This window comes from Macaca fascicularis, chromosome 11 (genome assembly GCF_037993035.2).
Source record: "Macaca fascicularis isolate 582-1 chromosome 11, T2T-MFA8v1.1".
In the NCBI taxonomy this organism is placed as follows: domain Eukaryota; kingdom Metazoa; phylum Chordata; class Mammalia; order Primates; family Cercopithecidae; genus Macaca; species Macaca fascicularis.
This window is the reverse complement of record NC_088385.1, coordinates 81,843,509-81,869,941: the sequence shown is the minus strand read 5'-3', so window position 1 is coordinate 81,869,941 and position 26,433 is coordinate 81,843,509. Positions and strand designations below refer to the sequence as shown.

At 37.1% G+C, this 26,433-nt stretch overlaps 1 protein-coding gene across 30 annotated transcripts in view; it reads left to right on the top strand.

Annotated features, from left to right (window-relative positions):
- The window catches only part of KCNC2 (potassium voltage-gated channel subfamily C member 2), a 269,322-nt gene that overhangs the window by 165,162 nt on the left and 77,727 nt on the right, over positions 1 to 26,433 (top strand). For 7 of the 30 annotated variants that reach the window (XM_065524577.2, XM_065524572.2, XM_005571558.5 and 4 more), the window contains one exon: positions 851 to 4,024. The exons of 2 other annotated variants lie outside the window; for them this stretch is intronic. In XM_065524577.2, the coding sequence (XP_065380649.1) occupies positions 851 to 987 (137 nt within the window). In that variant the 3' untranslated portion in view covers positions 988 to 4,024. Of the gene's footprint in view, positions 1 to 276; positions 4,025 to 26,433 lie in introns of those variants that run through there. 21 more of the 30 variants (XR_012420456.1, XM_045365616.3, XM_074007434.1 and 18 more) reach the window with 6 other exon arrangements.

The window sequence follows — 26,433 nt, the reverse complement described above, 5'->3', positions numbered from 1 at the left end:
GTTGCTTAAGTAGCTAAGGAATAAGGCTAAAGTTTATGAGAGCATCTTTTATCCTGTAACTTCATGGCTATCATTAACAAAAGATCAAGGTGTGATATAATAGAAAGAAAAGATGAATTAACACCAAATTATTCTCAATTTCTGGGTGGGAAGGCTGGGGGTGGAAATCAGCTGAAAACATCATGTAATCAAATTCAAACTTATTTCACTGAAATTATGACTCAATTTATATTTCATTCATTTTCTTTTTTTTTTCCTTTACTTTTCTTACCCAAGGAATTAGAAATGGGCATTCCATCCTACATCACCTGGATAATGGCACCAAATGCCATTATTTAAGAATCATCTTTTAACCCTATAAAGCTGGAAGATTAAATATGCTGGAAAAAGAGTTGTCCATTTAAACTTAAGTATGCTTTATTAGCTTAGGAAATAAAAAATGAAAAGAGAAAAAGTAGCCTACTTATTTCTCTTTTTTTTTCAAGAACACATTCCGAAATTTAAAAATATTAGTCAAGCTTATATCTTACTTAAGTTGCTTTGCCTAATTCTTAAATGAGTTCTAGTATTCCACATGACAAAATTACATTAGTACTAACTATAATCTGGGAAAAAATAGATTTTGAAGTATTGTAACCATAATTTGTGATGGCTGGTTTAATCTTTTCAAAATGGCAACTACAGTGAACTTCATTTTTTTAGAGTTATAAATTGTCTCAATATTAAATTCTTTGTAAGCAAATTCTTCTTTGAACTTGAAAGTAGCACTTTTGATTACCCTGCATGGTATTATTTGTCTTTCTATATTCTGGTTGAATTCAACTGATGTCTGTGCATTTTTTCATAAAAGGATATGAAAAATCCCGAAGCTTAAACAACATAGCGGGCTTGGCAGGCAATGCTCTGAGGCTCTCTCCAGTAACATCACCCTACAACTCTCCTTGTCCTCTGAGGCGCTCTCGATCTCCCATCCCATCTATCTTGTAAACCAAACAACCAAACTGCATCAGTCGGCTAAATTGTATTAATTCAAGTACTGTTTACCCCATAATGGAAATAATTAAATGTAGAGTTACTCCAGGCTCCATTAATACAGTATAAATCTTGCATGATACTACAATTTGAAGTCAGAAATGCCACTTGGGTAGCTAATGAATTTTATCCAGGCTTTAAAGATTGTCTAAAGTAGTGCTAAGATTTCTCCTATTAATTGCCCTGATCTCCTTTTGCAATAAAATGACAGATAGTGTCAGATATTGACCAGTGCACTAATATATAAACATATCTTCAGGGAGATATATTTAAAACAGTGTGCTTCCAAATGCCAACCACTTCATTGGAACTTTATTTCTTGTGACTGTAAACCATTCTGAAGATGTCTGGGATCCTATCTTGATTGCACACAACATGACTTGTGTCAGCTCATTTGCATGGACCATCTTGTCTCTATCACCTGAAAGCAATGTTGCAGAGTTTGGGGACTGTGGATAGCTCAGGATATGTGTACTTGCATCGAACCATCCTGCTGATATGAAAGCATTGGTCGACTGTTCTGCATGTTGAATTGTGGGGCAGGGAGGGCACGTTTCTCCTTGACATTTTTTTTTCTTATTATTTGAAAGAAATATATGTTTCAAATAGTTTAATTTCTTGATTGATTTACTTTTCTTCAAAAATGCTGTATTGGAGTTCTGAATGTCTCTGGTTGTTTGCACACAGATAACTGCAAAGAGGTTGTCATTACTGGTTACACGCAAGCCGAGGCCAGATCTCTTACTTAATGACTTGGGGAAGGCACAAAACATGAGAGAAAGAAAGGTAACTGCCAGCCAGGCTTGCATTGTTTAGCCAGAAATTGCTGCTTGGTTCTAGACTCTTTTTTTTTTTTTTTAAACCCCAGGATTTGTCATCATTTTCAGAGGCAGAGTGCCAAATATCACCCAAAGCTCTTGTGTCTTTTTTTACCCCCTTATTTTATTTTTATTTGTTAATATTTTGTGCAAACTTCAAAAGTCACTGGTGTTCACAGAAGGCTTTTTTGACTAGCCTTAAATTTCTGAATCAAAAGATTAATCAGATTTTCAGGCAGTATTTAATCAGGTGTTTTGTCCTGTATGTTGTTCCCGTCTGTCTGTCTTAGCTCCCTGTCTTTACTGTATATGCCATCTGTCTCCATGAAGCACAGAAATGCCTCTGTAAGATGTTCATGATTTTAATGTTGACTCCCTCCAACCCCAACCCCATATCTTTTTTTGCTATTTGGAGCAGCCTCTCTGCTTTGTGTATAAGTTAATGATACCCTGTAGACTACCTAAGTTAATCGGCACTGTGAATCTTTTTGATAAGCAGGGTTTAAGCAGCAATTTCACCATTGCACTTGGTTGCCTGCTGCAGTGTCAGTTTCTACTACCTAGCAACCAGCATTCATTACTACACTCCAACAAAATCCTTAGGGAGTCATATTCAGTCTGAGTGGAAGGAAGTCTATTTATTCATTTCTATGAATTCAACAGCAATAGTGTGTCTCGTGTATTGAGCATGTGAGGGAAGAAAAAATGCCGTAAAATAAATAGAGGGATAAATAACATTACTAAGGCATTTGGGATCCTTGAGACTACTGATTAATTCCTATTTCTCGTGTTTATTTTTTGTTAGGAAGACAATTGTCACTTTTATTATTGGCCACGAAACATGTATTACTCTATATCCCCAAGTCCTAGAGCATGACCTGCATGTTGGAGATCTTGTACAACAATGTATTTATCCAGACGTACATATATGATACTTAGAGACACAGTGATTCTTTTGATAACACCACACATAGAACATTATAATTACACACAAATTTATGGTTAAAAGAATTAATATGCTGTCTGGTGCTGCTGTTATTGACTACAGTGTTGTACAGAATTTATCATGGATTTTTGACTGCTGAGAAAGGGACAGTGGAATTTAGCCATACCAAGGACTATACTGGAAACAGACTTCTGCTGCTGAATGTGCCCTGATGTGACCAGGTTGCACTTGGAGGAGATCCCTGCGTCTTCATGAGGCACTTAAAGCTTATAAAAGAACTGTGGCTGGAACTCATCTGGTGCTCCCCATGCGAGTGCTCTGCTTGTAGACTGGCCAGTGTCCATGAAACAACTGTAAATATTAACATGTGTGCATGGGTCAACAGTCTTGGCCATTTCTCATCAATAGAAGCCAAATTCATGATCAACATCTCTGAAGTTTCATGTAAGGCCTACACTTCTTTGAATTACTCTTCATGGGCCCACATTAGATTGTGCTGTGAATTACTTAAGGCAGTGATACTGATGTAGTATAGTTCTGTCTTAATTGCCCTTATTTCTACTTTGTTGGTTGAATCTATGAACTTGATTGTATTATTTTCTTATAAATTACTGATGTAATCAGCTTGTCAATTATGTTGTGAAATTGTTAGTATTCATTTATCAAAAATGACCTATGTTTATTCACATATTTGTTTAGTTCTGGGAAATTGTTATAGCTTAAATGAAACTCACCAACATTATTCATAGTTTAAGTCTTTTATCATTATTACCTCAATTATAAATATTATAAAAATATAATTCTGGCAATGAGAGTATTTTTTTATTCAATGATCAAGGAGCAATGACAGTATATAGTAGAATATCAATTAAATTATATCCTAAAATGTATATTTTGCATAAAAGAGATATTCTTTAATCAATTACTTTTGTGAGTTTTGTGGCAAATGAAGCTTGTACTTGTCTTTAAAATTGTTGTAGACAAAACTGTATAAGATTTTTACATCTTGCTTAATCAATATTTCCAGAGTCTATTAGTTCCCCTGGGATTCTGAATATAACATATAGCCTATTATAAACCCCTGTATCGTGGACCTTTTGTGAACATTTCAAGGCGCATGCACAACCTTGGTGATAACCAGTGGAAATGTAACTAACTGAAATGAAGAATAAAAGACAAATGAGCTGGGGATAAACTTGAATCTTATCTGATTAAATTACTTAAATTATTTTCTTGACTCTTTTCTTTGTGGTGCAGTTTTCAAAGGACTTTACTATTTTTCTGTTTTATGGTATCACACCAGGCCCTTGTATGCAATGAAGAATTTGGGATAAAAATATTTAAAAACATACACTAACTATCATTCAAGTGTTAGGCAAATAGCCAATGTATTCTTCTTCTTTCGTCTGTCTAGATTTCTCTCATAATTCTGAGATTTTAAAATTATTAAGTATTATGGTATCTGACATTTATAAAGTATTTATGATTAGTGCTGAAATTTTCTTTTTTTCCTATAGAGATGGGGGTCTTGCTATGTTGCCTAGGCTGTTCTCGAACTCCTGGCCTCAAGTAATTCTCCTGCCTCAGCCTCCCAAAGTGCTGAGTTTTTATTTATTTTCCAAGTTAATCATCACAGCAATTCTAGAGGCAGGTAATTTTGTTTTCATTTTACTGGTGATAAAGTTAAGGATGAGAGAGGTAGAACTGTTCATTTACATTTTTGCCACAGATAATGTTCCCTGTCATACTTTTTTGTGGATTAAATATTTACTGGGCCTCAAGTTGTAAATGCCCTATCAAAGATGGCTTCTGTCTCACCTTTAGGTAACAGGACTGTCTTTCAGAAGCACACCGTACATAGTTGGCCTTTCATTTATGTCGTGGTAATACATATAAGTTTACCCTATAAAATTCTATGCCACCATCCAGGGGTATGAGAGGGGTGAGATAAAAGAAAGAAAATGCTAGAGAATTCAACACTTTTGACTAAAGCAAAGCAAAATATTTTCTATATCTTTTCTGTCCTAAAAATGTTATATGTTGATTATTAAGAGACAATTAAGTAACAGCTCAGAAAAGGGAATCTGTCCAAATATAATTACTGTTAAAAAATTTTTAATGATGTTGTCAGGATGTTGGATTTACTGTAAGAAGGAAAAATGTGTAGGAAGACGAAATAATGCATTGTAGTAGATAATAATTGCCATCAAATTTTGATTAAAAAATCAGGATTAAAAAGTCATGAATGAAAAGTTAAGACATTCATTTTATCTTTGAAATAAATCACAAGACATACTAATAGAATAGAAAAAGTGAACTTAGACAATGAATATTGTCAGGCTACAATGAATATTAACAGGCTACATTACAAAGCAGAGACTTCAGAGGATTTATGACGTGCTTGAAGACATTTAGAGCTAAATGAATCTATTAAATTATTGAAATCCATAGAAGTTTCAGATGATTAAAATATGTAGTTAATTTTTTCTTACTGAAAAAAACTTTCTTCCATCCAATTTCCACTGCCAAAATTTAATTAATTGTTTAAATGCCCAAACATTATTAAACTATAGGTATATGCTAATGTTCTGTAATATGAGCTCAGTGTCATTAATATTGATTTTAAATTTTCTAATTCCCTGTTCTTCTAGAAACTTTGCTTAGAGGATAGGATATGTTTCACTATTCTCTGAAAATTAATTTGATAGAATTAATATTACGAGATTGATTTTGTTATCACACTATCATGTCAAAGTGACCAACGACTTGAATACTAAGATTGTCAAAGGATGTGGCCACCTCCATTGTGAATCCCAGATAACCTAACATTCATTTGTTTAAAAAAATATTTTATTTTTTAAAGAAGTTTTAGCCTCGCGGGAAAATTCAGCAGAAGATTTTCAGGTAGCCCTGCCCCCGTACATGCACAACTTCCCCCACTATGGACATTTGACACTACAGGGGTGCATCTGTTACAGTCGAAGAGCCTATAACTACACTGACTCATCATTGCTACCCAAAGTCCATAGTTTACGTTAGAGTTCACTATAGGTACGCTACATTCTGTGGGTATTGAGAAATGTATAATGACATGCATCCACCATTGTAGTATCATATAGAATAGTTTACCCTAAAAATCATCTGTGTTAATCCAATTCATCCTTTCTTCCCCTTAATTTTAGAGGGGGATCTTTTTACTCTCTCCATAGTTTTGCCTTTTCCAGAATGTCATATAGTTGGAATCATACAGTATGTAGGGTTTTTTTTTTTTTTTTTCCAGATTGGTTTATTTTACTTAGTAATATACATTTAGGGTTTTTCCATGTCTTTTCATGACTTGATAGCTCATTTATTTTTAGTAGTGTATAATAATTGCATTCTGTGGACGTACCACAGCTTATCCATTCACCTACTGGACATTGTATTCGTCAGGGTTTTTCAGGGAAAAATAACTCATAGAATGAAAATACACCCCCCACCCTCCCACCCCTCCACATCCCCACATCCCCACATCCCCACACACAATTATATAAAGAGATTTATTATAAGGGATCGGCTTATGTGATTATGGAGGCTGAGAAGTACCATAATCATAATTTGCAATCCACAAGCTAGGGACCCAGGACAACCAGTGGTATATTTTCAGTCTGAATTCGAAGGCCTGAGAATCAGGAGAACTGATGGTGTGAATTCCCATTCAAATCCAAAGACCTGAGAGGAAGTAGTGCTTATGTAAGTCTCAGTCCAAAGAGAGAAGAAGACTGGCATGGCAGGTCAAACAGCCAGGCAGAGAGAGTGAAATCTTTCCTCCTCTACTTTTTTGTTCTATTCAGGCACTCAGATTGGATCATGCCCACCCACATTGGGAAAGGCAATCTGCTTTATTCAGTCCATTGATTCAAATTCTAATTTCTTCCAGAAACACCTTCAGAGACACACTCAGAAATAATGTTAAACCAGATGTCTGTCCTAGTCAACTTGATGCATAAAATTAACCATCACAAGTCCATTCCTTGTCAACTTGGCACTCCAAAAGCAACTCCCTAAACCATAATCTCCAAATAAAGACAAGAATGAGTTCATAATTCTGCCTAATGTAATACAACTATCGTGTTTTTGTCCAAAAGTGTACTAAACCCTTCCCCAGAAGAGATGATAAATTCCTTGGGTGATGATTACTCTTTAATATCCTATAACTTAAATATTGTGATATAAAATTAATAGTACTTAAATACTACAACATAAAGTCAAAACATATCATGTTGAATGACAAAGAAATGAGAGAAAAGAAAACAAAGATTTTTATATACATACATACAATGTATACATAACAAAATAAGGAGAAAATAACTCATGAAAATTACACTTCTGAAACTGACCACATAGCTACAGCTGGTATTTATGACTACTTTCTTCCACCACCCATTCTGTATTCCTTTTACCTTCAGCAAGCACCTCAGCTGGTTGTGGTTCTTTACTTGTTGGGGTGACCCAAACTTTCTGAACTGGGTTGCTGTAGTTTTCCATTGACCTTAATCACTGGATACAGTAACATTAAAGTCACTGTAAGAGATTTTCTGTATTCCAGCCACGTTCTTTCTTGCCTGCATTGCAGAGTAGAAGTCCATTTCTGCATTGGTAGCCAGAGTCAATCACCCCAGCCAGCACAGTAACTATCTTCTTTGCCTTTTGATTAACAGGCATGAAGAGTCCAGTGACTGGGCATAAGTCTTACCTTGCATTTCAGTGGAATCATTGTTTTGTCCCCTGGTGAAAATATTTCTCCATTTAGAGGAGAATCTCCCTCCTAGGCCAGGAGGGCATTCGGTCATGGAAACAGGAAGCAAAAATGTTGTTATTGGGTCACTAGGAGTAAGAGTGAGTGGTGCCACTCTCATTTCCACCCTTTGATTTCTAGAACTATGAATCCTGGCTGTGGAAGAAATAGCACCATATATTGGATGCTAATTCAGAAAATACATAGTCTTCTGGAGAACCTCATTCCAGCCTTACAAGTATTACTACCTAGCTAATGCTATAACTGAGTATCCAAAGGCCATTCACCATTATCTCAGAAACCACCACTTCAGGCTGGTGGGGAACATGGTAAGACCAGTGAATTCCATGAGCATAGGCCCACTGTCCTGCTTCTTTTGTTGTTAAATGAGTTTCTTGATCAGAAGCAATACTGTGTAGAAAATATGTAGTGGATAAGGCATTCTGTAATTCCAGGGATGGTAATTTAGGTAGAAGCATTGAGCGCAAGGAAGAAAAATCTATATCCAGAGTAAATCTGTATTCCAGTAAGAACTAAATGTTGCGCCTCCCATGATGGAAGCAGTCCAGCATAATTAACCTATCAGCAGAGAGTGGGTTAATCATGGCGGGAAATGGTGCCTTATTGGAGACCAGTGCTGATCTCTGCTGCTGGCAGATTAGACATTCAGCAATGGCCATATCCAGACTGACCTTGGTGAGTTGAAGTTCATGTTGTCGAGACCATATACGACCTACATCCTCACCACCATAGCCACTTTGTTCATGAGCCCATTGAGTGATGACAGGAGTGGCTGGGGAAATAGTCTGACTGGTATCCACAAAATAGGTCATCCTATCCATTTAATTATGAAAATCTTCCTCTGTTGAGGTCACTCTTTGGTGAGCAATCACATGCAACACATTTATCTTCATTTTTTGCTCATTCAGAAAGGTCCAACCACATATGCCTCCACAAATGTCCTTGTCACCAATTTTCCTATCATGTTTCTTCTAATTCCCTGACCATCCAGTCACACCATTAGCCACAGATCATGTATTAGGTTTATAATCACACATTTGGCCATTTCTCTTTCTAATCAAGGAAAACAACCAGATTTACTGCTGAAAGTTCTGCTCACTTGGAAGATTTCCCTTATCACTGCTCTTCAGGGATGTCCCCGAAAGAGGATGTAATCTGGCAGCTGTCTACTTCTGGGTGATGTCAGCATATCATACAGAACCATCTGTAAACCAGGCCAGAGTTTTCTCTTCCCTTGTCACTATTAAGAAACTTCTAAGTAAGACATAGGTGTAGGCAGCTGGGAGAGCGAAGGCAGTGTAGTAGCAGTAGAAACCATGAGTATTTGGCTATTTCTTCACATAACTTATTTGTGCCTCAGGCTCGATTACTTATACAGCATTTCCATTTGATGATGAAGTGGATACCTACTGTGGATACCTACCCAGTTCATAATAGGCAGCTCAGATTGATGGTAACTTGGTGGTCCATGGTTATATGTTCAGTCACTACTAATGCCGAGTACCTGGCTAAGAGCTGTTTCTCAAAATGAGAGTAGTTATTTGCAGAAGATGGCAAACCTTTGTCCTACAATCTTGAGTCTATGCTGTGATTTACCTATGGTTTCCTGCCAAAGGCTGCAAACAGCATCCCAATCTACCTTTGAATTTGCCATTGAATCTGCTGAATCATACGGCCCAAGTGGCAGAGCAGATTGCCCAGCAGCCTAGACCTGTTTCAAAGCCTTTTCTTTCTGGGTCCTACTCAAAAGTTGCAGCTTTTCAGGTCACTAAGTAAATGGGCAGCACTAACACATCCAAATGAATTGTATAGTGCCTTCAAAACCCAAAGAGACCCATTAGGTATTTTGCCTTGTTTGGGATTGTAGGAGAGGCCAGAGGCAACAATTTATTCCTCACTTTAGAAGAGATATCTTGGCATGCCATATGCCACTGGACCTCTAGAATTTTCACTTAGGTAGAATGCTCCGAATATTTGTCAGATTTGTTTACTACCTTCTGACATGAAAATGTCTTTCCAGTAAGTCTGGAGTAGTCGTTACTTCTTGCTCACTAAGTCCAATCAGTCTAATGCTATTGATGTAACTGACACGTGACATTTTAGGGAAGAAAAAGGTGATCAAGATTTCTGCAAAGTAAATTATGACATAGGGCTGGAAAGTATGACATACTCCTGAGGTAGGATGGTGTGTGTGTGTTGCTGGCCTTGTCAGCTAAAAGGAAACAGCTTCTGGTAGGCCTTATTGACAGGGATGAAAGAAAAGGCATTTGCCACATTAATAGTGCCATACCAAGCATCAGGTGATGTGTTAATTTGCTCAAGCAATTAAACTATATCTGATATACCAACTGCAATTGGAACCACTACCTAGTTAAGCTTACAATAATTCACTGCCTGTCTCCAAGATCTATCTTTCTTCTGCATAGGTCAAATAGGAGAGATAAATGGAGATGTGGGTGGGGATCAGCACCCCTGCATCTTTCTAGTCCCTGATAGTGGGACTAATCTTTGAAATTCCTACAGGAATGCAATGTTGCTTTCACTTTACTGGCATTTCTAATGGCTTCCACTTACTTTTCCCACCCTAATAACCCCCACTCCACATGTCAGGGAATCGTATACTGAGTATGCCTATTCCAGTTGTGCATTCTGAGTCTGGATAAATAACCAAAGGATGGAGTAAGGGACTTTTCCTGCACTTACTGTGAGATAGACTTGAGCTAAAACTTCATCACCTGATTTCAATAACCCATAATATGACTGTTAGACCACAGTGACATTTTATGCCTCCTGGAACTCATGTCAGTTGAGAGCTAGTGTCTAGTATTCTCCAAAAGGTCTGATTATTGCCTTTTCCCCTAGTGCACAGCTACCCTGATAAAAGGTCATAGGTCTCTTTGGGGAAATCTGGGAGAAAGATCACCAATATAAATTTTTGGCAGTGTACTGGGATCCTTCCTCAAGTGTACCTGGCCTCCCCTTTGTTCAAAAGACTTTGGATCTGGGCCAGGCATGGTGGTTCATGCCTGTAAGCCCAGCACTTTGGGAGGTGGAGGTAGGCGGATCACTTAAGGTCAGGAGTTTGAGACCAGCCTGACCAATATGGTGAAACCCGTCTCTACTGAAAATATAAAAAGTAACTAGGTATGGTGACACATGCCTGTAATCCCAGATACTCGGGAGGTTGAGGCAGAAGAATTGCTTGAACCCAGGAGGCAGAAGTTTCAGTGAGCCGAGATCGTGCCACTGCACTCCAGCCTGGGTGATGGAGTGAGAAAGACTTTGGGTCTGTAAACTGGATCAACTCTGGAAACTGGGTGATAAGCAGTGCCTCTGTCTTAATGTTTCAGGTTAGACTTTACTTCTTTCACCTAAAATTTTCTGCTTATATAAAGTAACAATTTAGTAGCAATAAATAAGAATATTTATTTCACTTCTAGGAACACCATGATAAACTAGCCAATGCAATAGGTGTGTAGGAGCCAGACTATTCTTATTGCTGCTTTGACTCTGCCATTCACTATGGCAACTACACCTACCTTTCCATTGATGACTGAGTGCCACCACTTTAACCCTTCCACCCTGGAATCAATTACTTCCATTGCATTTAGGACTCTTGATTCAGTGGCTGTAGTTCCCACCCCAAGGTCTTGCCTATAGAAAAGAGGGAACACAGAATACTTCAAGAATACCATGGCTCCCCTCACAAATTTTGTTCTCTTACTAGTAGAGAAAGATACATATCCTGGACCCTTCCAGTGTAAATGAGTAGATCTGCAATGACAAAATCTCATCTAACATTCGAATATTCCAAAGCCTTTAAATTCCTTCCTCTACATTAAACCAAGGCTGATCTGGCATTTCTAATTTGCTCACTGCAGAATATGAGGTCCATGTTTTAGCCAACCAACCAACAAAACCATTAAGAGTCCTTTTTAATTTCCCCAAGCATCAACACTAAATGAAAAATCTCTGCTTAGTGATCTTATATCATTAAATTTGGCCTGATCTAACTTTATGTTGCTTCCTATATTATCTCATATTCTTAATATCCATTTCTACATATATGTTCCCTGGATTTCTTCTTGTAGAAATTAGAAAACTCAAGTAGTTCTTTTGGAGTGTAGGACAATTCCTCATTGATCACACTTTGTACCTTACCTTTGGAGATCTGCTGAGATTTATGAGTAGTTACAGGTCTAGAAGAAAGAGGGCTGGTGGGAGGTCTTGAAGAAAGTCAGCAATGTCTTGCATGGCAACTGCCTCAGAGAAGGTCGTTATGGGTTCCTCAGGCAATGCAGGATTCATTTCCTCAGACAAGGAAAGGATGGAAAGGCTGATACTGTGGAGAGCTGGAAGGACATTTGTGCTAGGAATGGGAGGTCACTCTTTCTGCAGGTAGAGGACACATTTCTCACTGGCAAAGAAGACTCAGAATTTAGGGGCTTGATGTTCTCAGCTTCATCAGTGTTTTCCCACACATTACGCTCCCAATTTACAGGATCCCATTTTTTCCCAATCAGTATTGGAGTTCAGTTTCCATTGTAGTTCAGCCAGTTACAGGATGAGATTCTTCATTTGATTTTCAGAAATTTCAACCTTATAGCTACAGTAGATAAGGGTCTCCTTCAGTGGACACCTGGAAGCTTTCAAGTCATTTATGTGGTACTTGAGCTAGAAGTTTGAATCTCTGTGATCATCCTTTTGTTTCACTGCTTTTTCAGTCACATTAGTAGCAATCAGCCAACCTCATTGTATTTGTTAGTTTTCCAAAAATGCTTGAAAGTATTAAACACACAGTCACTCATCTCTTTGCTTCTTATGAGTAGTTGACTAAGAATGCTGTATGCAGATAGTTTGTATATCTCTCAGCAGTTAATGCCACGGAACATCCATGCTCTTTTTACTACTGAAAATAGTCTTCACATCTTCAAACCTAATCAGATTAGAAAGTCAGTTCCTAAAATCCCAGAACCAATATAGAAAACATATTCTTAAAATTCTGTCCCTCTAGAACCACCCTCAGTAATAGAGTCTACATTAGTTAAAGTTTTCCAGAGAAACAGAACCAATCGGAGATTGTATACATATATAGATTTATTACAAGAAAGTTGCTCACATGGTTATAAAGACTGAGAAATGTCATGTTTGTATGCCAGAGACCCAGAAAAGCCAGTAGACTCGTTCTAGTCTGACTTTCTGAGTCTAAAGTCTTGAGAGCCAAGAGTGGTGGTTATATAAGACCCAGTTAAAGGCCACAGAAGATCAATGTTCCAGCTCAAAAAGTCAAGAAGAGAGAGTGAATTCTTATTTCCTTCATCTTTTTTGTCCTTTTAGGCCCACAAAAATTTGGATGATACTCACATTGGAGAAGGCAACTTACTTCATTTAGTCTATTAATTCAAATGCTACTGTCTTCTGGAAACACCCTCAGAGACATACCTAGCAATATTATTTAACCAGATATCTGGGCATCCAGGCAAGTTGACAAGTTGACACATAAAATTAGCTGTCACAGACATCTTACTGTTGTAAACATCTGTGTTCAGATTTCTGTGTGAAAATAAAATTTCAACTTATTTGGGTAAATAACAAGGAGCACAATTTCTGGATCATATGGTAAGAGTTGGTTTAGTTAATGCTCATTTTTTTTATTTGATTCTCTTAAACAGTTAATGAAACTGCAGTTCTCTAATTTATCTTCTCAAGTGTGGGTCGTGTAAACCACACATGAGTTATTTATAAATTTGTCACTTCAGTTGAAGATATAAATATGTTGGTTTGTTATCCACAGAAGATTCTTTCTCTTTAAAACAAATAAGATTTTTCCCCACAAAATAGTAAAAGCTCTCATAAAAATCAAAAAAGGGAAAAAATTAACTATAATTCAGTAATTTTCCACTTCACAAACCAAATGTTTTCATTTTGTCAATTTGCCTTTTTCCCTTTTCTAGTCTCATTTTATTTTGTTAACGTGAGTATGTGTGTGTGTGTGTGTGTGTGTGTGTGTGTGTATGTGTATTTAACATCATGTAATCCATGCTTCAATTTGGAATCCATCTACCTTTGTAGTCTTACTTTATTCTTTGCTCACAGACTATGTTCTAACTATTTTCATCCTGATAGAAGCACACTTGAACAGTTGAATGATGAGTCTCTGCACTGAAAAACTCCATCTAATGTATTGGTCTCTAATCCAAGCTCTAGGTTAAGAAAAAAAAATGTTGCTGCTCTTTAAAAATACAGATCCTTGTATGCAACCTTAATTTTCGAAATTAAGAGGTTCTAGGGATGAGCCCTAGGCATGTATAATATTTTAAAGATAAGTTCTATCTATGTGTATTATTAACAAACAAGCAAAACAAAAAAGAAGAGACAAAAAAAAATTCCACATGTATTTTTCTTATTTAGCATGGCCTATAATGGAAGACAGATCCTTGAAATTACAATTAATAGAATAGTATTCTTTCTGAAATTTTTTTTTCAAACTGATGCATTTTCTTAGCAATTAAAATTTTAAAAGGATGCAAATTATCCCAGTAAATTGTTGTTCCCTACTTATTCATTTCCCTAAGTCACTCATAATTTCTATTTCTTTTTCCTCCTTTCCATTATATGTAAGAAAGCATTGACCGTTTTCCGTATGTCCACTTTATTTTATTTTTTGGCAGGATTTTTCCTGAAAATTATTCCAAGGATGAAATTATTGGGTCAAAAAATATTAAAAAATCATGACCAAACTTTAAAAACTAGTCATATCAATGTTACATTTCACCAACAGTAGATGAAATTAAAATAATCAGGACAGTTTCTTAACTCTATTATGATTTGAAAACACATTGTTTTGCTTAATTTTGTGCATGTGATAAAATATCACATCATTGACATGTATTTTGGCAGTGATGATTTATTAATGGTGTTTGATTAAGTTCAAAATATAGAAACTGAGTGGAACCATTACAGACTTCAAAAATATCATGCTCCTGCATACCATATAGGTTACCTAGTCACTTACTAGAGCCCAAATATTTTTCTTAGGACATTTATTTTACAACGACCAAATTTGATTATAAATTTAAGACAACAGCAGTTGTAAAATAATGTCAATGTGTTGCAAATTGACACAACTTATATTTTCATTTTTAAGTATTTTTTACAATAAAAATTAGGTAAGGAAATTTCATGTAACTCAAAATCAACTAACCTACTTTTTGGGGAAAAAATATTTTTGGATCTTTTTTAAATTTGGTAAGCACTTAAAATTTTTCCTGTAAGTCAGGAAGATCTATCATCACAATAAAATGATAAAAATACTTTGGCATTAGTGAAAATTTTACTTTTAGGAGTAGTGAAAAGTGATATGAAATAACTAAAAATACAAGTATATGAAAACAATTCTTAACATAATCTGAATATTGGGGTTCCTGAAACTTTTCTTTTTCTTTTTTTTTAATTATTATACTTTAAGTTCTAGGGTACATGTGCATAACGTGCAGGTTTGTTACATATGTATACTTGTGCCATGTTGGTGTGCTGCACCCATCAACTTATCAGCATCTATCAACTCGTCCTTTACATCAGGTATAACTCCCAATGCAATCCCTGAGACGATGGGGTTTTCTAAATATACAATAATGTCATCTGCAAACAAAGAAAATTTGACTTCCTCTTTTCCTATTTGAATACCTTTATTTCTTTCTCTTTCCTGATTGCCCTGGCCAGAACTTCCAATACTATGTTGAATAGGAGTGGTGAGAGAGGGTATCCTTGTCTTGAGCTGGTTTTCAAAGGGAATGCTTCCAGTTTTTGCCCATTCAGTATGATATTGGCTGTGGGTTTGTCATAAATAGCTCTTATTATTTTGAGATACGTTCCATCAATACCGAATTTATTGAGAGTTTTTAGCATGAAGGGATGTTGAATTTTGTCAAAGGCCTTTTCTGCATCTATTGAGATAATGATGTGATTTTTGTCTTTGGTTCTGTGTATATGCTGGATTACATTTATTGATTTGCATATGCTGAACCAGCCTTGCATCCCAGGGATGAAGCCCACTATATCATGGTGGATAAGCTTTTTGATGTGCTGCTGGATTCAGTTTGCCAGTAGTTTATTGAAGATTTTTGCATCGATGTTCATCAGGGATATTGGTCTAAAATTCTCTTTGTTTGTTGTGTCACTGCCAGGCTTTGGTATCAGGATGATGTTGGCCTCATAAAATGAGTTAGGGAGGATCCCCTCTTTTTCTATTGATTGGAATAGTTTCAGAAGAAATGGTACCAGCTCCTCCTTGTACCTCTGGTAGAATTCGGCTGTGAATCCATCTGGTCCTGGACTTTTTTTGGTTGGTAGGCTATTAATTATTGCGTCAATTTCAGAGCCTGCTATTGGTCTATTCGAGGATTCAACTTCTTCCTGGTTTAGTCTTGGGAGAGTGTAAGTGTCCAGGAAGTTATCCATTTCTTCTAGATTTTCTAGTTTATTTGTGTAGAGGTGTTTATAATATTCTCTGATGGTAGTTTGTATTTCTGTGGGGTCGGTGGTGATGTCCCCTTTATCATTTTTTATTGCATCTATTTGATTCTTCTCTCTTTTCTTCTTTATTAGTCTTGCAGCGGTCTATCAATTTTGTTGATCTTTTCAAAAAACCAACCCTTGGATTCATTGATTTTTGGGGGGGGGGTTTGTGTCTCTATCTCCTTCAGTTCTGCTCTGATCTTAGTTATTTCTTGCCTTCTGCTACTTTCGAATGTGTTTGCTCTTGCTTCTCTAGTTCTTTTAATTGTGATGTTAGAGGGTCAATTTTAGATCTTTCCAGCTTTCTCTTGTGGGCATTTAGTGCTATAAATTTCCCTCTACACACTGCTTTAAATGTGTCCCAGAGATTCTGGTATGTTGTATCTTTGTTCTCATTGGTTTCAAAGAACATTTTTATTTCTACTTTCATTTCATTATGTACCCAGTAGTCATTCAGGAGCAGGTTGTTCAGTTTCCATGTAGTTGAGTGGTTTTGAGTGAGTTTCTTAGTCCTGAGTTCTAGTTTGCTTGCACCGTGGTCTGAGAGACAGTTTGTTATAATTTCTGTTCTTGTACATTTGCTGAGGAGTGCTTTACTTCCAACTATGTGGTCAATTTTGGAGTAAGTGCGATGTGTTGCTGAGAAGAATGTATATTCTGTTGATTTGGGGTGGAGAGTTCTGTAGATATCTATTAGGTCTGCTTGCTGCAGAGATGAGTTCAATTCCTGGATATTCTTGTTAACTTTCTGTCTCATTGATCTGTCTAATGTTGACAGTGGGATGTTGAAGTCTCCTGTTATTATTGTATGGGAGTCTAAGTCTCTTTGTAAGTCTCTAAGGACTTGCTTGATGAATCTGGGTGCTCTTGTATTGGGTGCATATATATTTAGGATAGTTAGCTCTTCCTGTTGAATTGATCCCTTAACCATTATATAATGGCCTTCTTTGTCTCTTTTGACCTTTGATGGTTTAAAGTCTGTTTTATCAGAGACTAGGATTGCAACCCCTGCTTTTTTTTTGTTCTCCATTTGCTTGGTAGATCTTCCTCCCTCCCTTTATTTTGAGCCTATGTGTGTCTCTGCATGTGAGATGGGTCTCCTGAATACAGCAAACTGATGGGTCTTGACTCTTTATCCAGTTTGCCAGTCTGTGTCTTTTAATTGGAGCATTTAGTCCATTTACATTTAAGGTTAAGATTGTTATGTGTGAACTTGATCCTGTCATTATGATTTTAACTGGTTATTTTGCTCGTTAGTTGATGCAGTTTCTTCCTAGCCTCGATGGTCTTTACATTTTGGCATGTTTTTGCAATGGCTGGTACCGGTTGTTCCTTTCCATGTTTAGTGCTTCCTTCAGGGTCTCTTGTAAGGCAGGCCCAGTGGTGACAAAATCTCTAAGCATTTGCTTATCTGTAAAGGATTTTATTTCTCCTTCACTTATGAAACTTAGTTTTGCTGGATATGAAATTCTGGGTTTAAAATTATTTTCTTTAAGAATGTTGAATATTGGCCCCCACTCTCTTCTGGCTTGTAGAGTTTCTGCTGAGAGATCTGCTGTTACTCTGATTGGCTTCCCTTTGTAGGTAACCCGACCTTTCTCTCTGGCTGCCCTTAACAGTTTTTCCTTCATTTCAACTTTGGTGAATCTTACAATTATGTGTCTTGGAGTTGCTCTTCTTGAGGAGTATCTTTGTGGCCTTCTCTGTATTTCCTGAATTTGAATGTTGGCCTGTCTTACTAGGTTGGGGAAGTTCTCCTGGATGATATCCTGAAGAGTGTTTTCCCACTTGGTTCCATTTTCCCCCTCACTTTCAGGCACCCCAATCAGACATAGTTTGGTCTTTTCGCATAATCCCATACTTCTTGAAGGCTTTGTTCATTTTTTCCTCTTTTTTCTTTATACTTCTCTTCTCACTTCATTTCATTCATTTGATCTTCAGTCACTGATACTCTTTCTTCCAGTTGATTGAGTCGGTTACTGAAGCTTGTGTATTTGTCACACATTTCTCGTGTCATGGTTTTTATCTCTGTCAGTTCTTTTATGGCTTTCTCTGCATTGATTATTCTAGTTATCCATTCATTCATTCTTTTTTCAAGATTTTTAGTTTCTTTGCTCAGGGTACATAATTCCCCCTTTAGCTCTGAGAATTTTGATGGACTGAAGCCTTCTTCTCTCAACTCGTCAAAGTCATTCTCCATCCAGCTTTCATCCGTTGCTGGCGATGAGCTGCGTTCCTTTGGAGGGGGAGATGCGCTCTTATTTTTTGAATTTCCAGCTTTTCTGCACTGCTTTTTCCCCATCTTTGTGTTTTTATCTGCCTTTGGTCTTGGATGATGGTGATGTACTGATGGGGTTTTGGTGTGGGTGTCCTTCCTGTTTGTTAGTTTTCCTTCTAACAGTCAGGACCCTCAGCTGTAGGTCTGTTGGAGATTGCCTGAGGTCCACTCCAGATCCTGTTTGCCTGGGTATCAGCAGCAGAGGCTGCAGAAGACAGAATACTGCTGAACAAAAGTGTACCTGTCTGATTCTTGCTTTGGAAGCTTTGTCTCAGGGGTGTACTCTGCCGTGTGAGGTGTGGGGTGTCTGTCTGCCCCTAGTGGGGGATGTCTCCCAGTTAGGCTACTCAGGGTTCAGGGACCCACTTGAGCAGGCAGTCTGTCCATTCTCAGATCTCAACCTCCGTGTTGGGAGATCCACTCCTCTCTTCAAAGCTGTCCGACAGGGTTGTTTGCATCTGCAGAGGTTTCTGCTGCTTTTTTTTGGTTTAGTTGTGCCCTGTCCCCAGAGGTGGAGTCTACAGAAACAGGCAGGCCTCCTTGAGCTGCAGTGGGCTCCACCCAGTTCGAGCTTCCCAGAGGCTTTGTTTACCTACTGAAGCCTCAGCAATGGCAGGCGCCCCTCCCCCAGCCTCGCTGCTGCCTTGCCGGTAGATCACAGACTGCTGTGCTAGCAATGAGGGAGGCTCCGCGGGTGTGGGACCCTCCCAGCCAGGTGTGGGATATAATCTCCTGGTGTGCCCGTTTGCTAAGACCCTTGGTAAAGTGCAGTATTGAGGTGGAAGTTACTCGATTTTCCAGGTGTTGTGTGTCTCAGTTCCCCTGGCTAGGAAAAGGGATTCCCCTCCCCCTTGCACTTCTCAGGTGAGGCGTTGCCTCGCCCTGCTTCAGCTCTGGCTGGTTGGGCTGCAGCAGCTGACCACCACTGATTGTCCAGCACTCCTTAGTGAGATGAACCCGGTACCTCAGTTGAAAATGCAGAAATCTCCCGTCTTCTGTGTCACTGGCGCTGGGAACTGGAGACTGGAGCTGTTCCTATTGGGCCATCTTGCTCCGCCCCCCTGAAACTTTTCTTTAATCAAGTACCTCAGCATTTTAATTTGTTTCCTTTTGAGATATTTTAGGGATGATCTAAAATGTTACTTAAATCCAATTATTACCTAATGGCCAAGAGAAGCTATATTATTCTTAGTTTCTCGATCAAAAACGAAAGAAAAACAAGCCAATAACTTGTAACTTTATTGCAAAGAATTAAGTATGAAGTTAGTGCCTGAGGACTGAGTGTGTGTGTGTGTTCGTGTGTGTGTGTGTGTGTGTGTGTGTCTGTGACTGTGTGTGTATGAACTTTTTTCCTTCAGAGCTTTCATTTTACCATGGTTTCTCTGGCAATAAAAGCCACTAGTTTAAATGCTCTACATGATGTTCTTTCTGTTGTAATACTGTTCCTTATCACACTGGGTGCTGGCAGGATTCTGGGGAGATGGCTGGTAGAGATCTCCAGAATCTAAGATAATACACGCTTGCTTGTGTGCGTGTGCACACACACGTGTGCACACACACGTGTGCACACACAGCTGTATATACAGAGTCAAAGAGAGGGCACAAGATTAAGCAGCAGATATAGAACATTGCCTGAAGTAAGGTCTTTTAGTGTGAAATAAAAAAAAAATAAGCTGAAAGTAAAGAAACAATTCTATAATTCTGCTTAATGAACTATGTTAGAATAAAGTCAGTGTTAAGTATCAGAGACACTTTTCACTGGGAACTTTGAAGGTTTGCAATGCCTAACAGGGAGGCAGGAGAAGAAATCGTCAATTTTCACATTTCTTATGAAGAAATGAATTTAGATACATTTTTCTGTTACTATTTTTTATAGTTTTGACAAACAAACATTGTTTCTTTACATTTACATTGCTACTGAGGTTAAATGCTTTCAAAATCAACTAATGACTGTCAACATATAAAATATTTCTGGGTTTATATTTGTTTGTATTTTTTGTAAAATGTATTCACACAAGTTTTTTTTCTTTGTCTCATTTGTTACAAGAGCACAACATAATGATATAATTTTACAGAGAACATATTACCTGTTAATGTGAAACTCCTTAATGTTACAAATTAGATTCTGTTAAATAATTAATTTGGAAGCATTGGGCTGAAACAGTTTCAATGTGTTGAGTTCCTATGTAAACCAAAACCAAACTCAGGGTGAACAGTCAAAGCCATGGAAAACAGAATTTAAGCTTAACTAATCAGAAACAGCTAACTAACCTCTACCTCAGAACTCTTCTGTCCAACCAATCATTTTCTTTGCCTTGCTTCTATCTGTCTATCTGGGTGTCTGCCTTTATACCTTGTAAAAGCTCCCCTCTTGGATTTTTGGTGGAGCCCTGAATGACTTGCAGTTTGGGCTACCCAATTCATGAATTCCTGTTTGCTTAAATAAAATCTTTAAAATTTTAACGTCACTGGTTTTTTTTTTTCTTTTTTTTTTTTTTTTGGAAATCCCTAGGACAAATGTCATTATGAGATTTATTTTTTCAAAATAAAATGTTTTAAGCTTAGATCTCTCTACTTATTTTTGGACCCAATAATTCTATTCATAAGAACGATTATATTATGTATAATGATAAGGTTGGAGAAAAAAACTGTTTCCCTTTGGTAGTAACTTTCCCTGGCACCAAATACATGGCTAAGTATTAATATGCATTTTGTGGAAAAAGGGTGCACAGAATTAATATTAGGCTGATAAAAAAGTAATAGCGTTTTTTTGCCATTACTTTATGGCACTGAAAAACTCCATTACTTTATGGCAACGTGATTACTTTTTCACCAACCTAATACTTAGAAAGCATTCTCTGACATGTGGTCCACTAGAGAGCCACAGGCAGAAATTTCTACATCCTAACACCAACTATCAAAATAATTCTTCATCTAACATAACCAGGTTAAATATGAGACTGTTTCATTTTATCTAAAAAATTTGAACTACCATTGCTAGTAATGAGCAAGATGGCTTTAATGTTCTCCTCAGCTTGAATAAACTTTGGACTAGTTTCTTTTTTATTGTAGGCTCCTTGTTTTCCTTTTCTTAAATCACTTACTTTAGAAAACCTGCAAGTGTAAATTCTTTCCCTGTCGCTGTGAAATGTGAGTCTTTTCCTAACCTCTTGTCAGTTTTATAACTAAGAAACATCTTTCTCAGGGATCTGGGAGCTAAGCCTTTGGAATATAATTATCAAGAAAGATAGGGCTCCTGTCATCCAGTTTTGGTGGGAATGCAGAAGCCAACTTCAATAAACACCTATCATCAAACACAGATGGCCTTATCAAATTGATCAACGTCAAACTAACATTCTCCAGTACTTTTCTGCTAGCTCATCCCAGTACTTAAAAACTCTCCCATTTCTCTTTTAGTGAAGTTGAGTTCAATCTCTCTTTTTCACTGCAATAGTCTTGACTACCACCGCAAGACTCTTGAATAACATCTTCCTTGACCATTTAACTGATCTGATGCAATTTTCTTTGACAGTTCTTTGATAGACATTTTAAGTTTTGGTTAATCAAAACTTTAAGGATCTACAGGGACTGGTGAAGGTGGGGAGAAGTCTCAATTAATCTATAAGCTATTTTAATTTGGAAATCAACTTGTAAAAGTTTTTAATACTATGATAAATATTGGAAAGTCATTAAAAATCAGTTGCTTTCTGTTTTGAAACAGTTCAGTCCCCTCTTTTTCAGATGACTAAATTGACAGGAAGCTGTAAGTAAACTAAATTGCTGTCATTCATCGTTTTTCACTTTACTGCCAGGAAACTTGCTAAAAAGATGCCATCAGGACTGCTCTTTTTCTGGACATTGTCCCTTAGCAAGCGTTTGTCCCTTCAGCAAGCGTTTGTCACTGTATCTCCACTGCCTGGCACACTCCCAAGTCCAGGCTCTCGGAAGATTCTTAACATATATTTGTTGAATCGAACCATTACCTAGGCTGATTTTTCTGAAATTCACATCCCGCCATGTTCTTCCCTAGATGTTTATGTGTCAACCTCAGAACAAAACACAAACTTTTTAAAGCCTGCCATTCAAGACGTTGTATGATTTTGCCCCTTCTTACCTGTGTAGGGTCAACTATGAATGCTTTTATACAACTCTTCCTTTCAGTATCTACAGAGCCTAATGAAGTGATTGGAATATAATAGACACAGTTTTTATTGCTATCTCTGGACTCCTTGCTGCCCTGCCTCACTCACTGGACTGAACTTTCCCAGGCACTAACCAGTGTAGTTAATTCACTTCCATTTGCCACTGACTCTATGGTTAGTATATTTCAAACCTTTTGTATATTTCTTTAATCTTTTTCAACAGCAATGCCTGAGTTAGTTCCCAAGGCCAGAAATTCACATTCATCATCTCCCCTGGTGCCCCCTCCCTCTATATAGCAAGCACAAGTAATTGGGTCCTGTTATGCTTTGTAGATAAGCATACTTGACCTGTGGTAAAGAAAATGGGTTTTAGAGTCTAAGCGTATATGAGTTGGAATCTTGTTATCATCCTTTACTACCTACATGACTTCTGGCTATGTGTACTGGCTCATGCCTATAATCCCAGCACTTTGGGATGCTGAAGCAGGATTGCCTGAGTCCAGGATCAAGACTAGGGTGGGCAATATAGTGAGACCCCATCTCTACAAAAAATAAAAAACTTAATTCCCCAGGCATGAGGGTGCACACCTGTAGTTCCAGCTACTTGGGAGGTTGACGCAGGAGGATCAGTCGTGCCCAGGCAGTTTAGGTTGAGTTAAGCCATGATTGCCATTGTACTCCAGCATGGCAAAGCAAGACACTGTCAAAACAAACAAACAAACAAAAACAAACAAAAAAACTTGTAATACTTACGTTATAATTTTGTTATGAGTTCTGAATGGGATGATATGTGTAATATATTTAACAGAGTATTGTGTACAGAAATTCTGCTCTGTAACTATGAACTGCTATTATGATTACAATTATCACATTACAATTGATTGTTTTTACACATAATTTTTATGGTTTAGCAACTTGTAATTTTTTTCTCTAGTATTGATTTTCTTTCTGGTAGTTATAATTGAACACAAATTTTGGCAAGAGTTTTTAAACCCTTTTCTAATTTCCTTTAAAGAGAATTAAATTCTTATTTAAGTTTATCCCAGCATCAACATGAACATACTTTCAAATGATGTTCTTACTGTTTACAGACTAAGTCTTCAGAAATTGGGATATTTACATTTCATAGTGATAAATAGAAATTAACAGAATCTATCTGGCAATTTAAAGGTTTGATAAGATTGGAAATTCTTAGCATAATTCCTGAATATTTTACATATCTATATAATTTTTATATATTAATATATAAGATATCAATTATATTCTGTAGAGCAGGCTGAATAGATTCTAATATTACCCCAGGATCACACTAAGATCTCCCAAAATTAACAGAATCTTTTGTATGATATTGGTACATCCCTGGTCTCTTGAGGATTCTTTAGAAATCTACCAAATCCCCAGAAGTACCTTGCTTGTCTGGTTCTTTTACATGAAGAGTTTTTGTTCTGAACTGATTAAAGTAGTTGTAGTGACTACATGGCTGTTTGTTCACAATCCTATGCAAAATGGACAATGTGCTCTCATTTAGCTTGAGAAGGAGAAAAGCAGTGGGCAACATTGTTAACAATAGCAGTGACACAAGATGTTGGATTGCTGTTTTCTGAGACAAAAATATGCAAAGTTAAGATAACTCCTCCTTTGAGATTGCAACTTGGCATATTTTTCTTTGAATTAAGAAAGAATAAGCTTTATTTAATGCTTCTGAAGCACATATTTGACTATTTTAGAAATTACATTTTAGAGAATATATACATCATCTCAAACATTTGAGTATTAATCTGTGAAAGATTTAATTATTGAAAAATCTGGCTAGGTGCAAAAAGTGGTTTATTATTATTTGTCCATATATTTACTCCTTAGAAAATAAATCGATGAACTTTATTTTGAATTATTAGGAAAAAGAATTTACATATATCTCCAATTGGAAATTTCAGGTATGAGGTGGATATATGAATCTGGAGATGAGGTAGACCAGGTAAAAGATCTGGGATGGGGCTGGAGATATACATTTGGGGGATGTTGGCATAAAGATGGTACTTACAATCATCATAATGGGTGAGATCACCAAGGTGCTGTGTGTGTACAGGAAAAAGATCTACAACTGATTCCTAGGGCACTTACATATTAGTAGGTAAGGAGAGATTGTCAGAAACAGCAAATGAGATTGAGAATGGGCACATAGTGAGATAGGAGGAAAAGCAAGAGATCTCAAGGATCCAAAAATTTAGAAGTAAAATGAATGAAGGATAAAGGAGTAAGAACTAGCAGTTTAATTTAGCAATGAAGAGGTCATTGGCAACCTCGACAAGATCAGTGCTGTACACTGTTGAGGGTAAAGTCTGATTAAAATAGGCTTAAGGGTCTGGAGTATAACTGGAAACAGCACTTGTAGACACTCAGAGGAGATTTTCTACAAAGGGGAACAGAGAAACAGAAGAATTGCAAATGGGAGAAGTCAAGGTAAGTGATTGTTTTTGTTTTCTCTGTTTCCCCTAAGATGGGAAAAATGACAGCATATTTCTCTTTATCCAGAAAACAACAAGGCTGCACTGTTAATATTGTCTTACAAATATGCTCTGCTTATTTCTGGACAAAAAAAAAAAAAACAACTTGTTTTTAAATTGTACTCTATGAGAACACAATATGGGGACTCTGGATTGTAGGAGATTTCAAGTGGCTAACATAGAGCTGAAAAGGGACTTGTATTTTCTTTTGTTCCTGGTAATAATATCTGTTTTCAAATTAAATTTTAGTTTTATCTGTTATTATCTTTAATAGTAGACCTTAAATTTTAAAACATGGGAATTTGTTCTTTGCTATCTAAGCCAGCAATGTATTGGGTATGTTGATCATTTAATTGATTGACTGGCAGCTGAGACAGACCCTAGAATTTAAAATTGATCTTTTGAATGACTAAATCAAATTCTTACCCCCAGATAGGATAGGTTATAATAGTGTAACTTGACAGATTAATGTGAAAAATGTATCTAGTATCAGCATTTACTTTCCCTACTCCATTCTTTCTGCTATCCCACCTTTAAGAGGAGATCCCAAATTAGAGATCTAAAAGACTATCTTTAGTGCATATATGTAATCTTTCCAAAGGGAAAGAGGATAAACCAAGTGTTTGGAGAGTGGAGGCTGCATCTACCACTATGGGGAAGGGTGAAATTCTCCAAGACTGGAAAGGAGACAAGTTTTGGGGTATTATCAATGAAAGCAGATACTATGGTCTGAGTGTTTGTGTACTTCCAAAATTCATATGTTGAAACCAAATCACCAATCTGATGGGCATTATGAGGTGGGGCATTTGGAAGTTAATTAAATCATAAGAAAGAGTCCTTATGAATGGGTCCTTGTAAAAAAGACCACAGAGAATTGTTTTGCTCCCTCTACCACATGTGGACACAGCTAGAAGGCACCATCTGTAAACCAGAAAGCAGTCCTCACCAGACACCAAATCTGCCAATGCCTTGACCTTTTATTTCCCAGACTTCAGAACAGTGAGACATGCATTTCTGTTGTTCCTTATCTACTCAGTCTATGATATTTTGTTATAGCAACCCCAAATAACTAAGACAACAGAGAACTGTACATACATTGTCACAATATCCCAGAAAGACAGCCCTAATTATGGATAATGACTGCCTGATATATGTAGTAAAGTGGGACCATTGGCAGCAGTGCTATCATACTAGATAAGGATACCCTTAACCAAGTCTGGGGCTTAAATTATAGATATGTTCAACTACAAGGCAGAATTTTAAAATGTTTTAAGCAAATAGCTGTTTATTTTTCTGACATAGTATTTAGTGCATAGGTTCTTGGCATTGTCTCAGCCATTTAGCAATATCATTAAGGACACAGACTCTTGCTGTCTCTCTATTCTGCCAACTATAACA